General features: G+C 40.2%; 1 protein-coding gene across 1 annotated transcript; it reads right to left on the reverse strand.

Moving 5' to 3' along the window:
- Window positions 1-1,200: 1,200 nt before the first annotated feature.
- Window positions 1,201-2,136, reverse strand: LOC130313976 (olfactory receptor 5V1-like). The gene has a single exon (XM_056552710.1). It carries the CDS (start codon window positions 2,134-2,136, stop codon window positions 1,201-1,203), a length of 936 nt encoding a protein of 311 aa, XP_056408685.1.
- Window positions 2,137-15,642: the final 13,506 nt, after the last annotated feature.

The following is a 15,642-nucleotide window of genomic DNA, read 5'->3' on the forward strand; positions in this document are numbered from 1 at the left end:
GTCCCTGGCTGCGATCAGTATGACACGGGTATCGCTCCGATGCCCGCAGTTATGCACAGGACGTAAATGTACATCCTGATGCGTTAAGTACCACCGCACCAGGATGTACATTTACGTCCTGCGTCCTTAAGGGATTAAAGGGGTACTGCCGTGCAAAACTTCTTTTTTTTTTTTTTTTTAAATCAACTGGTGCCAGAAAGTTAAACAGATTTGTAAATTACTTCTATTAAAAAATCTTAATCTTTCCAGTACTTTTTAGGGTCTGTATACTACAGCGAAATTTTTTTTTTTTTTTTAACACAGAACTCTCTGCTGACATCATGACCACAGTGCTCTCTGCTGACATCTCTGTCCATTTTAGGAACTGTCCAGAGCAGCATATGTTTGCTATGGGGATTTTCTCCATCTCTGGACAGTTCTTAAAATGGACAGAGATGTCAGCAGAGACCACTGTGGTCATACACAAATTTACAAATTTGTTTAACTTTCTGGCACCAGGTGATTTAAAAAAATAAAGTTTTTCACGGGAGTACCCCTTTAATGATGTGCAGCACTATAGCCTGATGAGATGACCAGCTGCAATAATCAAATGCCCCAGCCAAAGCCAGAAGGTCATGGAAAATGTAGGTGTATTACTCAACCCACATTATAGTGCATTTGTAAACAAAAATCAAACCTAGCCAATGCAACATCAGCAAAAAAAAAAAAAAAAGGTAAGCAAAAAGGATACACGAGAAGATCTATATTATTGTCTAATAGTAGCCTATGCTGTACTATATTAGCAAAATAATAAATGCAATAAATAAAATAAATCCCAGAAGGCCTCTCTAAAGACTGCACAGGCCTAGTGACTCACAGATTAAGTGAACAGAAGGGTTTTGAACATGGCATTGAATTTACTAGTTCAAATATCCACACCTATTTTTACAGGGTACATAAGTCATTTTATTATTGTTCTAGATGGACAGCTCCTATATTCTCATTGCTCTATTCTCCCCAAATGCATTGTTTCTATGGACAAAGAAATCAGATGGCTTGTCAAAATAAGTCAACAAGTAAATACTACAAGACTGTTCTAGACATATAACTCATATTCACGTATGACTTATCCAGCCAAGGTCATATCATTATACACTTTAAAATGTTATCTTGATCAAATATCTCAAAATAATTTTATCCAGTGGGAAACAGTTCTAGAAATCAGTGGTTTACCTTAGAACATATGGTTCCTTTTATGGCTTTTTTGACATCCTTGTTTCTCATACTGTAGATGATGGGATTCAACATTGGAGTCACCACTGTATAGAGAATAGTTACAACCCTGTCCTGTTCAGGAGAATAGGCATGAAGTGGACGAAAATGCATGAACATGATGGCGCCATAGTAGAGTGAAACCACCGTAAGATGAGAGGCACAAGTGGAGAGGGCTTTTTGTAGCTTTTTGATGGAATGAATCTTTAGTATGCTTATGGTGATACAGAGATAAGATGCGAGAATCATCAAGAAAGATCCAAGAACTAGTAAGCCAACTGATATGTACTTTGCTAGCTCATTAAACCAAGTATCTTTACAAGAGATATGAAAAAGAGGAGGCATTTCACAGAAGAAATGAATGATACGGTTGGACTTGCAGAAAGGCAATTGAAAGGTATACAATGTGAGAAGGAACGCGTTGAAGAAGCTTACAATCCAGCATCCACCAATGAGATACAAACAGAACTTTTTGTCCATAAGAATGTTATATTGTAAAGGCTTGCAAATAGCTGTGTATCTATCATAGGCCATGACAGCCAATATTAAACATTCTGTTCCCCCCAAAGCAAGATGGAAGTACAACTGTGCAGCACATCCAAAGAAGGAGATACTTTTGTCTCTAGATAAGGTATTTAAGAGAATCTTGGGCACAACAGTTGAGGAAAAGCAAATATCAATGATAGCCAAGTTGGTCAAGAAAAGGTACATAGGTGTCTGCAGTCGGGTGTTAAATTGAACCACTATTATCAATATAAAGTTCCCTGAAAGTGTTACAATATACATCAAAAGAAACATGAAAGAGAAGACAACTTGAAGACCAGGGACATTAGAGAGCCCAAGAAGGATGAATTTTTTAAAAGAAGTTTGAGTTGAATTCTCCATCTAAAACCGATATTGAAAAATTTGTAGTTTCACAAATATTTAAAAAGTTACAAGTGAACAAATCATTATTTTTACTCATCATGAAATGTTTGTTTCTAAATGTTTGTGATATTTAAATCTCACCTGATCCTGCTTGTTCTTTAGTCATATTTCTTGTGTTGATAGCAGTTCCATATTTACTGGTATCATCTTTGTACATCCCATGCCTAAAAGTGTGCCTGATTAATCTTCAATCACTAAAACATAAAATATATTCAAATTATTAAGTTACATTATACTGCTACTTAATAAAACACATTTCTTCCTGACATTACAAGAAAAGGCAGAACAGAAAAAGCAACAGTGTCATTCTCTCCATTGGTACCGATGACAATGAGACTGATCATAGGATTTCTGGAATGTTGGGGACAAGAGAAAGCTAGTCTGTCTAACTCAGTGGCGTTGCGACCCGTGTGGGCGCGGACCCCACCGGGTGACACCAGCCTGGAGGGGTGACACCACGGCCGGCAGCACCCCCCCCCCCCTGGTCCTCATCTGCACATGTCCGCCAGCACCCCCTATAACTCCCAACATGGGATTTGTAGTTTAGGAATAGGGTGCCCCCAGCTGTTGCTAAACTACACCTCCCTCCATGGGATTTGTAGTTTAGGAACAGGGTGCTCCCAGCTGTTGCTAAACTACAACTCTCACCATGGGATTTGTAGTTTAGGAACAGGGTGCCCCCAGCTGTTGCTAAACTACAACTCCCATCATGAGAGTTGTTGAAGGGGTAAATTAAATGGCACAGGTGGGTGGGGGTTAATATAATGGCCCAGGGGGAGGAGGGGGGTTAATGAAATGGCACAGAGGGGAGGACAGGGGTTAATGAAATGCACAGGGGGATAAGAGGGTTCATCTCAATTCCCAATCCCCCCTATGCCATTTCAATTACCCCCCCCCCCCCACCATGCCATTTTTTCCCCTCCCCCTAACAGAAGGAGGAGGGGGATTAAAATGGCAAAGAGGGGATAAGAAGGGGGAATTGAAATGGTTCAAAAGGGGTGGGGGTTTAGAATTGAAATGGCAAAGGTGGGGTTAGCAATGGAGAGCGCTGGAAAATGCAAAGTCTAACATGTTTGTCCCGCAGGTGCGGAAGAAATGAAGTTTTGTCTGGAAGAAGACATCATGGCGGTTTGAGCCGGATGGAGAAGAAAAGAAAAGAGGACGACGCTGATCAGAAAACATGTAACTGTGAGTTCCTAAATGCAATTGTAATCACTTATACTATGGTATACAGATCTGTATACGGATGGTATATACCTCTATATGGTGTTGTTTATAATGGTGCTGCTTACATGGTATATGTATCCTGTGTACAGATGGTATATACCTCTATATGGTCACTGTATTTGGGGGGAGCTGTGAGGTAAACTGTCATATATATATATATATATATATATATATATATATATATATATGTACATATATATATATAAACCAGATACAGGCGCAGCACTCCAACAAAATAAGTGATTTAATATCTCATGTCAGCATTACAACGTTTCAGCTCCTCCTGGAGCCTTTTTCAAGCATAGTGATACACAAACCTATGAGGGCTTTTATGCCCCAAACAAATCATTAGTGCCAAACAATTTCATAAAAGGATCATTAATACAAATCAAATAAAAACTACATAAGTGTAAATATAAATTAATGTAGAAAATAGTGCATACTGGTATATAAAGTGCGCTAGTGCATACTGTGCAGAGTAATAGTAAAAATATTAAAAACACAGCTTGAAAAATACAATTCATAGTTAAATTACATATAACAAGAAGATATGCAACACATGTGTACACAAAACGATTCATAGAAATCTCATGACAGGGATCTCATATCTGGAATCTGGAAGTGCTTTCAGCCTCTCACGCAGGCGCAGTAACTAATTACCCACGCTTGCAGCACCATTACATGGATCAGGTGAAGCCTCCCCTTCATTGTTCAGTATGTATGGATTTCTATGAATCGTTTTGTGTACACATGTGTTGCATATCTTCTTGTTATATGTAATTTAACTATGAATTGTATTTTTCAAGCTGTGTTTTTAATATTTTTACTATTACTCTGCACAGTATGCACTAGCGCACTTTATATACCAGTATGCACTATTTTCTACATTAATTTATATTTACACTTATGTAGTTTTTATTTGATTTGTATTAATGATCCTTTTATGAAATTGTTTGGCACTAATGATTTGTTTGGGGCATAAAAGCCCTCATAGGTTTGTGTATCACTATGCTTGAAAAAGGCTCCAGGAGGAGCTGAAACGTTGTAATGCTGACATGAGATATTAAATCACTTATTTTGTTGGAGTGCTGCGCCTGTATCTGGTCTTTATCTTGGATGGACTCTGATCAAGTCCTTTGGGACGCTGGCACCAATTTTTTGGTTGGACTGGATAAGTAGTGCTGCTTTATTTTGGGATTATATATATATATATATATATATATTACAAGCGTGTTTGTGCTTTTTTTTTTTGGGGGGGGGGGGGGGGGCAACATTTCACTCTTGGACCCAGGCAGCACAATGCGCGGCTGCATGTGCACCACCTGCCAACCTCACGTCCTCACCTTACTGGGGGGGAGTAGGTATGGGGTGACACCATTTTCTATCGCACCGGGTGACACCTACCTTAGCAACGCCACAGGTCTAACTACACCCAGCACAGCTGTAGTTTTGTGCGTTTTATTGAGAGTGTTTTAAAAAGTGTTGTTCCAATGAAAGTCTCCAACAAACACAACTGTGTTAATTTCCTAAAGTAAAATAAAATCTATACAATGTGCCATACATTTTTTGCACTGGTCACTCATGGATTCAAAGGGGGTTATCTCCAAAATCCTGACCATCTTTGAGATCTGTTTCATAAAAAAATAAGACAAAAAATGTTCTACAAAAATTAAATGGGGACAGGTATGAATTATTAAAGCGTTACTGTCATTAGTAAGAAAATTTTAAAAAAATGCCTAAATGAGTGTAGAAATGTGCCCTAAGACCCGTATGCATAATAATTTTCATGTGTTAATATGTAAAATACCTTTTGATCTATGTATATCTGATCAGTCTTTCTGATTTCCTCTCAAAGGCTGGGGGTGTTTACCCTCGAGTATTATGAGCTGCCCATGCCCCCCTCTGCCCTTTCATGAGGTCTGCACAAACATTTTTACTTTTCCAAAGCATATTGCCTGAATGCATGCTCTAAATAACTTTAATGTAGCCATGCATGCTCTATATAACTAATGCAGCCATGTGAAACTATATGGTGCAAGGACATAAGAAGAAGCTGCCAAAAAACATTTCCATAGCTTTGTAACCAAAGTGCATGTTTTTTTTTTATCTTAAAGCAGCCATGTGGAACCTATATGGTGCACATACACAAGAAATAAGTTCATAACATGACCAAAGAGAAACAATTTTGCATATAAATAATATTTTAGCACCTTATATTGGTTGTAACTGTGCATGTGAATGCTTCTCCTTAAGAGGCTGCAAGCTGTCTGGATCTTGTCTGTGCTCTGAGAAATAGCATGGAGATAACCACACCTCCCTCCCCTCTGAGACTTTGGCCCTTTTAAAAAAAAAAGAAAAAAAAAAAAAAGGACCAAAAAGGCAGAATTTACTGGGTTCATTTTAAGAAGAGACCCCTAGTGGCCATTTTTTAAACCTGTTTTTCGCATCTTTAGTAATCACATTTTTTTATGAAGAATATTAGGAAAATGCTTAGTTTTAAGGAAGTATCAAATGGAAAAAAGTTGTTTCTAATGACAGTAATGCTTTAAAGGGGTTATCCAGGAATAGAAAAACAGAGCTAATTTCTTTTTAAAAACGTTCCCTGTCTGTCTCCAGTTTGGGTGTGCTTCTGCAGCACAGTTACTTTGAAGTAAATGGAGCTAAGTTGTAATACCATACCCAACCTGGAGACAGAAGGGGAGCGTTTTTTGAAAGAAATAAGCTCTGTTTTTCTATTCCTGGATAACCTCTTTAAACCCTGTCTGTCGTGAGGTGCATCAAAAAGGACATAGATGCACATGACAAAGGAATAATTCTACCACTGTACAAATCACTAGTCAGACCACACATAGATTACTGTGTACAGTACTGGGCACCAGTGTACAAGAAAGATATAGTGGAGCTAGAGAGGGTTCAAAGACGGGCAACCAGAGTAATAGGGGGAATGGGATGACTACAGTACCCAGAAAGATTATCAGAATTAGGGATATTTAGTTTAGAAAAAAGACAACTAAATAATGCCCTAATAAGCAATAACTATGTATAAATATATATCTATCTATCTATCTATCTATCTATCTATCTATCTATCTATATATATATATATATATATATATATATTTATTTTTTATCTTAAAGGCATTTGCCAGGCAAATGTAATAGTTAACTCTATGCCTCTCTTTGCAAAATAATCAAAACTAAATACAAAAATAAAACCTTCATACTTACTTCCCCTGCTGCTCTTAAATGGGAAGCAAGATGTCATCAGAAGGAGTAAGAACAAAAGCACAGCAAGAACCATCAGATTAAGGGAGATGTGGAGAATCTAAGCAAGTAAGCTTTTGTTTTTTGCGTTTTTTATTTTCTTGCATGAGGAGGTATATTGTTAAGTGTAACACTGAGAAATCACTTTAACCCCTTGCCGCAAAACACCGTTTCTAAACGGTGCTGCGGCACGGCAGGGTTATGAAGCAAGCTCAGGAGCTGAGCTCGCATCATACCCACACGGTCCCAGCTGCTATCAGCAGCCAGGACCCATGGCTAATGCCAGACATCGCCATTCAGGCAGATGTCCAGCATTAACTCTTTAGATGCCGCAGCCCAGTTGGGCTGATCGGGACCCTCGCTGTGAAAACGCGGTGTCCCGATCAGCTAGGACGCACGAGGAGGGTCCCTTACCTGCCTCCTCTGCGTCCGATCACTGAATGAACGAATGACTGCTCCGTGCCTAAGATCCAGGCAGGAGCAGTCAAGCGACAATAACACTGATCAATGCTATGCCATGGCAATGCATTGATCAGTGCCTGCAATCTGTATAATGCATGTTATAGTTCCCTATTGGGGCTATAACACTGCAAAAAAAGTTAAAGGGGTATTCCAGGAAAAAACTTTTTTTTATATATCAACTGGCTCCAGAAAGTTAAACAGATTTGTAAATTACTTCTATAAAAAAAATCTTATTCCTTTCAGTACTTATGACCTTCTGAAGTTAAGGTTGTTCTTTTCTGTCTAAGTCCTCTCTGATGACACCTGTCTCGGGAAACTCCCAGTTTAGAAGAGGTTTGATATGGGGATTTGCTTCTAAACTGGGCGTTTCCCGAGACAGGTATCATCAGAGAGGACTTAGACAGAAAAGAACAACCTTAACTTCAGAAGGTCATAAGTACTGAAAGGATTAAGATTTTTTAATAGAAGTAATTTACAAATCTGTTTAACTTTCTGGAGCCAGTTGATATATATATATATAAAAAAAGTTTTTCCCTGGAATACTCCTTTAATAAAGATGATTTAACCCCTCCCCTAAAATAAAAGTTTGAATCACCCCCCTTTTCCCATTTAAAAAAAAACTGTAAATAAAAATAAAAATGTTTTATTTACTCATATTTTATACATAAATGTCCGAACTATAAAAATATATAGTTAATTAAACCACACTGTCAATGGTGTATGCGCAAAAAAATTACAAAGTCCAAAATAGCGTATTTTTGGTCACTTTTTATACCATAAAAAATGAATAAAACATGATCAAAAAGTCCAATCAAAGCATAAATGGTACCGATAAACATTTCAGATCACGATGCAAAAAATGAGCCCTCATACCGCCCCGTATGTGGAAAAATAAAATAAAGTTATAGGGGTCAGAAGATGACAATTTTTAACGTATTCATTTTCGTGCATGTAGTTATGATTTTTTCCAGAAGTACGACAAAATCAAACATATATAAGTAGGGTATCATTTTATTTGTATGGACCTACAGAATAAAGGTAAGGTGTCAGTTTTACCGAAAAATTTACTGCATAGAAACGGAAGCCCCCAAAAGTTACAAAATTGCTTTTTTTCTTCCATTTTGTCGCACAAGGATTTTTTTTCCCATTTTGCCGTAGATTTTTGGGGAAAATGACTGATGCCATTAAAAAGTAGAATTGGTGGCACAAAAAATAAGCCCTGATATTGATTTTGAGGTGCAAAATTTTAAGGATTATTTTTAAAAGGTAAGGAGGAAAAAACGAAAGTGCAAGAACGGAAAAACACTATGTCCTTAAGTGGTTAATTTAACAAAATCTCAAATAAAACTCAAAAGAAATCAATAAGAGTGATCTACTAAATGTGTGAACTGACCTTTAAAGTTGGAAATTTCTTCCAAAATACATACGGTATATTTGTTTTTCCTTGCAGGGTGGTGAAATACATTGTTGAATCTTCTACTTTGCCCATCATTGAAATGGCACATGCAAAAACAAATGCAGAAAATCAGACGAACTGAGAAATCCTTGGGTTTAAATATTGTTTTAGTTATTGCTCAATCCCCATTGCAGGGCTCATTTAATACACTTAAAAGTTTACCGGTTGCTGAGAATTGGCAAATTAAAACTCCCAGATCAATTAACACTCCAAGTCTTCCATGAAGCAAACAGTAAAAAAATAAATAAAAAAACATGCTAATTTAAAAGAAAAAGTTACAAAACTTACAATAAGCAAATATTATAGATTAAATAGCAGAAAACCATTTTAAAGTGTCATTACTAGAGATGAGCGACTCGAACTTGATGAACCCGAATTCGTTAACAAATTTCATGAAAAATTCTATTTGCAACGAATACGAATATCGCCGCGATTCTATCGCACAAATCGCTTCATTAAACTCCATTTTACAGCGTTCCAGGCTATTGTAGAGCTAAGATGGCGGATCCACATGTGAGTACATGGGGCAGGGGATTATGGGAGGGCGGGAAACAGCGGCGGGAATGAGATAAGCGGGCTGACCTGAACCACATGTGAGATGCAGCCTATCAGTGTTCACTGACCCCTGTGATGTCACAGCCCCTATATAATCGGCGGCCATCTTGCCTCTCTTCATTTCATCTATGCACTCAGATGGAGAGGACTGGACTGCGTGTGTGTGAATAGCTCATACCACAGTGTTACACTGCAACTGCTAGTCACATCAGCATTAGGGAAAGACAGGAGTGCAGAGTGCTGTGCTGTTACACTGAGATTGCTTTGCTAAACATTGATTGCTAAACCTCCTATTCACGTTATTGAGCATTGCAGCAGAGAGGGGCAGATACCTGTCAGCTGCCTCATACAGATCTCCAAGCTGCCTGAACTTTCTGAAGCATCTCATCTCCTCATTTTTCAGCTCTATTGAGTTTTTTCTCCACAAATCTTCTGCTGCTCAGAATTGTGTGACAGAGTGCAATTTAGGGTTTAATCCCTGGATTTTTTTTTTGTGGTGCTGCACTGTTGGGTCCTGCTGCTGTTCAGAAATAAGTCATATTAGTGTGGACTTTAGTGCCTTTTTACCATTTTTCACCTGTTACTCTGTCTCTGTGCTAAATTCAGTGTTATACCACACGTTAAACACCTGCCGGTGTATTAAAGAAAAAAAAGCTTTTCCTGCGTAAAAATATGCTTAACAGTGGCCTTATCATTGCAAAGGGCCTACATACAAGCAAATAGCGTACCATATACCACCTTTTTTTCTGTCTCTGTGCTAAATTCAGTGTTATACCACACGTTATATACCTGCCGGTGTATTAACCCCTTAAGGACTCAGGGTTTTTCCGTTTTTGCACTTTCGTTTTTTCCTCCTTACCTTTTAAAAATCATAACCCTTTCAATTTTCCACCTAAAAATCCATATTATGGCTTATTTTTTGCGTCGCCAATTCTACTTTGCAGTGACATTAGTCATTTTACCCCAAAATGCACGGCAAAACGGAAAAAAAATCATTGTGCGACAAAATCGAAAAAAAAAACGCCATTTTGTAATTTTTGGGGGCTTCCGTTTCTACGCAGTGCATATTTCGGTAAAATTACACCTTATCATTATTCTGTAGGTCCATACGGTTAAAATGATACCCTACTTATATAGGTTTGATTTTGTCGCACTTCTGGAAAAAATCATAACTACATGCAGGAAAATGTATACGTTTAAAAATGTCATCTTCTGACCCCAATAACTTTTTTATTTTTCCACGTACGGGACGGTATGACTCATTTTTTGCGTCGTGATCTGAAGTTTTTATCGGTATGATTTTTGTTTTGATCAGACTTTTTGATCACTTTTTATTCATTTTTTAATGTTATAAAAAGTGACCAAAATACGCTTTTTTGGACTTTGGAATTTTTTTGCGTGTACGCCATTGACCGTACGGCTTAATTAATTATATATTTTTATAGTTCGGACATTTACGCACGCGGCGATACCACATATGTTTATTTATTTATTTTTTTACACTGTTTTATTTTTTTTATGGGAAAAGGGGGGTGATTCAAACTTTTATTAGGGAAGGGGTTAAATGACCTTTATTAACACTTTTTTTAAACTTTTTTTTTGCAGTGTTATAGGTCCCATAGGGACCTATAACACTGCACACACTGATCTCCTATGCTGATCACTGGCGTGTATTAACACGCCTGTGATCAGCATTATCGGCGCTTGACTGCTCCTGCCTGGATCTCAGGCACGGAGCAGTCATTCGTCGATGGGACACCGAGGAGGCAGGTAAGAGCCCTCCCGGTGTCCGATCAGCTGTTCGGGACGCCGCGATTTCCCCGCGACGGTCCCGAACAGCCCGACTGAGCAGCCGGGATACTTTCAGTTTCACTTTAGAAGCGGCGGTCAGCTTTGACCGCCGCTTCTAAAGGGTTAATACCGCACATTGCCGCGATCGGCGATGTGTGGTATTAGCCGCGGGTCCCGGCCGTTGATTAGCGCCGGGACCGACGCGATATGACGCTTCATATCGCGGGAGCCGGCGCAGGACGTAAATATACGTCCTGCGTCGTTAAGGGGTTAAAGAAAAAAAAGTTTTTCCTGAGTAAAAATACGTTTAACAGTGGCCTTATCATTGCAAAGGGCCTACATACAAGTAAATAGCGTACCATATACCACCTTTTTTTCTGTCTCTGTGCTAAATTCAGTGTTATACCACACGTTATACACCGGCCGGTGTATTAAAGAAAAAAAGTTTTTCCTGAGTACAAATATACGCCTTTTCAGTGGCATTATCATTGCAAAGGGCCTACATACAAGCAAATAACGTAATATTTAGTACCTGTATTTCTGTTTTATACCACACGTTATACACCTGCCGGTGTATTAAAGAAAAAAAAGGTTTTCCTGCGTAAAAATACGCTTTTTCAGTGGCCTTATCATTGCAAAGGGCCTAAATTCAAGCAAATAGTGTACCATATACCACCTTTTTTTCTGTCTCTGTGCTAAATTAAGTGTTATACCACACGTTATATACCTGCCGGTGTATTAAAGAAAAAAAAAAGGTTTTCCTGCGTACAAATACGCTTAACAGTGCGCTCATCATTGAAAAGGGCATACATACAACCAAGTAGTGTACTATTTAGTACCTGTATTTCTGTCTCGGTGCTAAATTCAGTGCCATTCCACACATTAGAATACACTGGAAGGTGTATACAACAAAAAAAGAGTTTTTTTCTGCATATAAATATGCTTAACAGTGCGCTCATCATTGCAAAGGGCATACATGCAACAAAGGAGTGTACTATTTAGTAACTGTTATTCTGTCTAGGGCCTATATACTTTGAAAGGACAGCCGTAAGTAATCGCCTGCTGCTGTTCTATACCCTCATAAACGCGCTAAGTATGTCAGGCAGGGAAGTGCCAGGATGTGCACAGAGAAGGGGCAGAGGCCTACATACGTCAGGCAGAGTTGGCAGCAGACTTGGGGCGAGTGGCAGCAGGAGTCGCAGCAATAGGCCTGAGCTCCCGTTAACACCCAGCGGTCGTGTCGTCGACCCATCTCTCCTCGTCAATTGGTTTGCACACTCATCCCCATCATCACAAGCGACATCTGACAACCCCAGTCAAGAGTTGGTGGGTTCCTCAGACACAACCCTCAGTTGGCATGGCCCGGTAGCCCTGTAATCCCATTGCCTTTGTCCTATGCTGTTCCCTCTCCCAAAGAAGTATCTCATGCTTTGGGTTCAGCTCCACTATTTAGCGAGGACGATGTAATAGAGGACAGTCAGCATCTAATGGGCAGCCAAGAATGTGAGGAGACATGCGTCCCTTGCGTCCTTTTGGAGGGGGCATTGTGAAGCCCTGGTGTGTACTGGTGCATCAGCCAACTCCAGGCTGTATCCTACAGGCAATATATGGGTTACTGATGCCGCAGAGGTGGGGTCTGGGTCTGGAAATTTCTAATTTTTGGATAGCAGGTGCTACCAATATATTTCATATATTGTGTAGTTTTTTTTTTGGGGGGGGGGGATTGTGAAGCCCTGGTGTGTAGTGTACTAGTGCATCAGCCAACTCCACGCTGTGCCATTCAGCCACTAAATGGTCTCCTCTTGCTGCCAACATGTCCACGCTAAGTCATTCAGTCACTATATGGTCTCCTAACACTGATGCCACCACCAGGCTCTGTCATTGTGCTGCTGTGCGGCAGTGATTCTAAGAGTGATGCCGGTAATCTGCATGCTATTCTGAATAACAGTATTATTTCACTACCCCAGCACACTCCATATGCGTTTTATGACACAGCAAAGTGTTCTATTCCCCTATAGAGGCTGTATGTAGGCTAGAAACAGCCTTTTTTAACATCGATTCGAAACAAACTTTTCGGGAAAATTCGGCGAATCGGCCGAATCGAATTTTTGAAAAGTTCGCTCATCTCTAGTGGTCATCGCCCAGTGCTACGCCATTTTATGCTAGGGACGTTAGGGACCCACTCTAAATAGGTGGTCTTGACGTTGTGAGTGGGCTTTGTACTTTTTGATCAAAACGTATATACTAACAACCTGTTAGTTTTTAAAATTATGCTGAGAAGCAATTGGATCGTTGTGCAAGATTGTAGATGTGCACCATGTCTGTTTTCTACTTAAGTACACTGCCCCCATATATAGGCCACCATACTGTCCCGCTTTGGTGCTCCCCGGTCTGCAGGGGCAGTGGAGCAATAAAGCTGATGGTAGTAACTGCCCACAGCAGCCCTGTGCTCGCGCTTCCCCTTTGCTATACTCCTTCTCCGCTCCTCAGCGCAGTGACGTCAGCCTACCATTTTTTTCAAAGTGGTCCAGACCAGTAACCAGTGGCTGTGGCTGCCATTACTTTTTTTTTTTTCAAGTACCCCCTAGAGGACAGCTAAGTACCCCTGGGGGTACTTGTACCCCAGGTTTAGAACCACTGTTCTATAGCCATGCCTGACCTAAAAGAATGAGAAGGAGGATATAGGAAGTGTCTGGGTGGCTATCGAGGTGTTTGTAGATATAGTTACACCCCCAGTGCAACAAAGAGCTAATTTGAATATTGAATCTAAAATGTTTTCCAAGACAATTAAGCAGCATATCAAGATAATATAGGTAGCATTCACTTTTGATTAAAAATGGAAAAAGGGATGTGATTAGATTTTTATTAGGAATGATTTTATTTATATTTTATCATCTTTCTTTTTCAATTTTTTAATTGCTTATACAGTACACTGCAATACTATGGAATTGCAGTGTACTGTCAGAACAGTGATCTACTAGTACAACCTGTAATAGCAGATCTACCATGGCAGCCAGTCCTTCAGAAGGTTTCTCTTTGCCATAGAACCCAAACCACACCCTACAATTAAGTTGCAGGGGTGCCTTAACTGACTAGCTCAGTGGCTTACAGCATAGATGCCTCTGACAGCATTGACATCCATCAAACTTGCTCTGTTTCAGTAAATACCAGAGACTATACCGGCTGGCAGCTGTCATACATTGAGAAAAACTGGCTCTTAGGTCATCACCATACTTAAAGGGGTACTCCAGCCATAATACATCTTATCCTCTATCCAAAGGATAGGGGATAAGATGTCTGATTGCGAGGGTCTGTCATTCAGCACCCACCTTTGTGAACTCGCCACAGCGCTGGAGGCTCTGAGTGGGAGGGGGCGGGGTGTGATGTCACGACTCCACCCCCATGTGACATCATGCCCCGCCCCCTCAATGCAAGTTTATGGGAGGGTGAGTGACGTCACGATACTCCCGTCCCGTGGTCGTCACGCTGCACACTCGGAGCCTCCAGTGCTGCGGAGAGCTGGCAAAGGTGGGTGCTGAATGACAGATTGTGATTGTTTCCAGCGGCGGGACCCCTGAGATCAGACATCTTATCCCCTATCCTTTGAACAGGGGATAAGATGTATTAGGTCCGGAGTACCCCTAAAAGTGGATTGGTCATCGTGGGCCAGTTGAATGGCCCCCAGGGTCTCCCGATCTGACCCCCTTAGACTTTTATGTTTGAGGTCATCTGAAGGCAATTGTCTATGCTGTGAAGATACGAGATGTGCAGCACCTGACACTACGGATACTGGAAGCCTGTGCTAGCATTTCTCCTGCGGTGTATATAGTAGTATATAGCAGTGTATACAGATACTGGAAGCCTGTGCTAGCATTTCTCCTGCGGTGTTGCTATCAGTGTGTGAAGAGTGGGAGAAGAGGGTTGCATTGACAATCCAACACAATGGGCAGCACATTGAACACATTTTATAAGTGGTCAGAAACTTGTAAATAACTCATGAAAGAATAAAGTTACATTAAAACCAAGCACATCATTGTTTTTCTTGTGAAAATCCCAATCAGTTTGATGTCACATGACCCTCTTCCTATTGAAAAAACAAAAGTTGGATTCAAAATGGCCGACTTCAAAATGTCCACCATGGTCACCAACCATCTTGAAAAGTTTCCCCCCTCACATATACTAATGTGCCACAAACAGGAAGTTAATATCACCAACCATTCCCATTTTATTAAGGTGTATCCATATAAATGGCCCACCCTGTAGTTTTGCAACAGCTGGGGGTACAATCTTTGTAAAACTCTGTGTTGGAGCTGTGTATTCTCCAGCTGTGTGCCTCCAGCTCTTGAAAAACTACAGACGAAGGATGTATGGGCATATTGGGAGTTGTAGTTTTGCAACAGCTAAAGGCAACACTGCTCTAATACAGTGCTTTACAAACACTTCAGCTCCGGCTGTTGCAAAACTACAACTCCCAGCATGCTTGAACAGCCAAAGCTTTCTGTGACTGCTGAATTTCAAGGAAGCTGATTGTTGTGGCCCAGTACTGGATGGTGTTTCCCCGTGCTCTCCTGCCAGGCAGTGCCCCTCAGTGTCCCCAAGGCCCCCTGCAGTTGTTTTCCCCCATGTACATATGTTATGTATTTTATTGTGTAATGTATCTTTAATAAAATGTGCCATGTGATTGTTACCTAAGAGATACTAGTGACCAG

Source organism: Hyla sarda, unplaced genomic scaffold (assembly GCF_029499605.1).
Source record: "Hyla sarda isolate aHylSar1 unplaced genomic scaffold, aHylSar1.hap1 scaffold_18, whole genome shotgun sequence".
Classification (NCBI taxonomy): Eukaryota; Metazoa; Chordata; class Amphibia; order Anura; family Hylidae; genus Hyla; species Hyla sarda.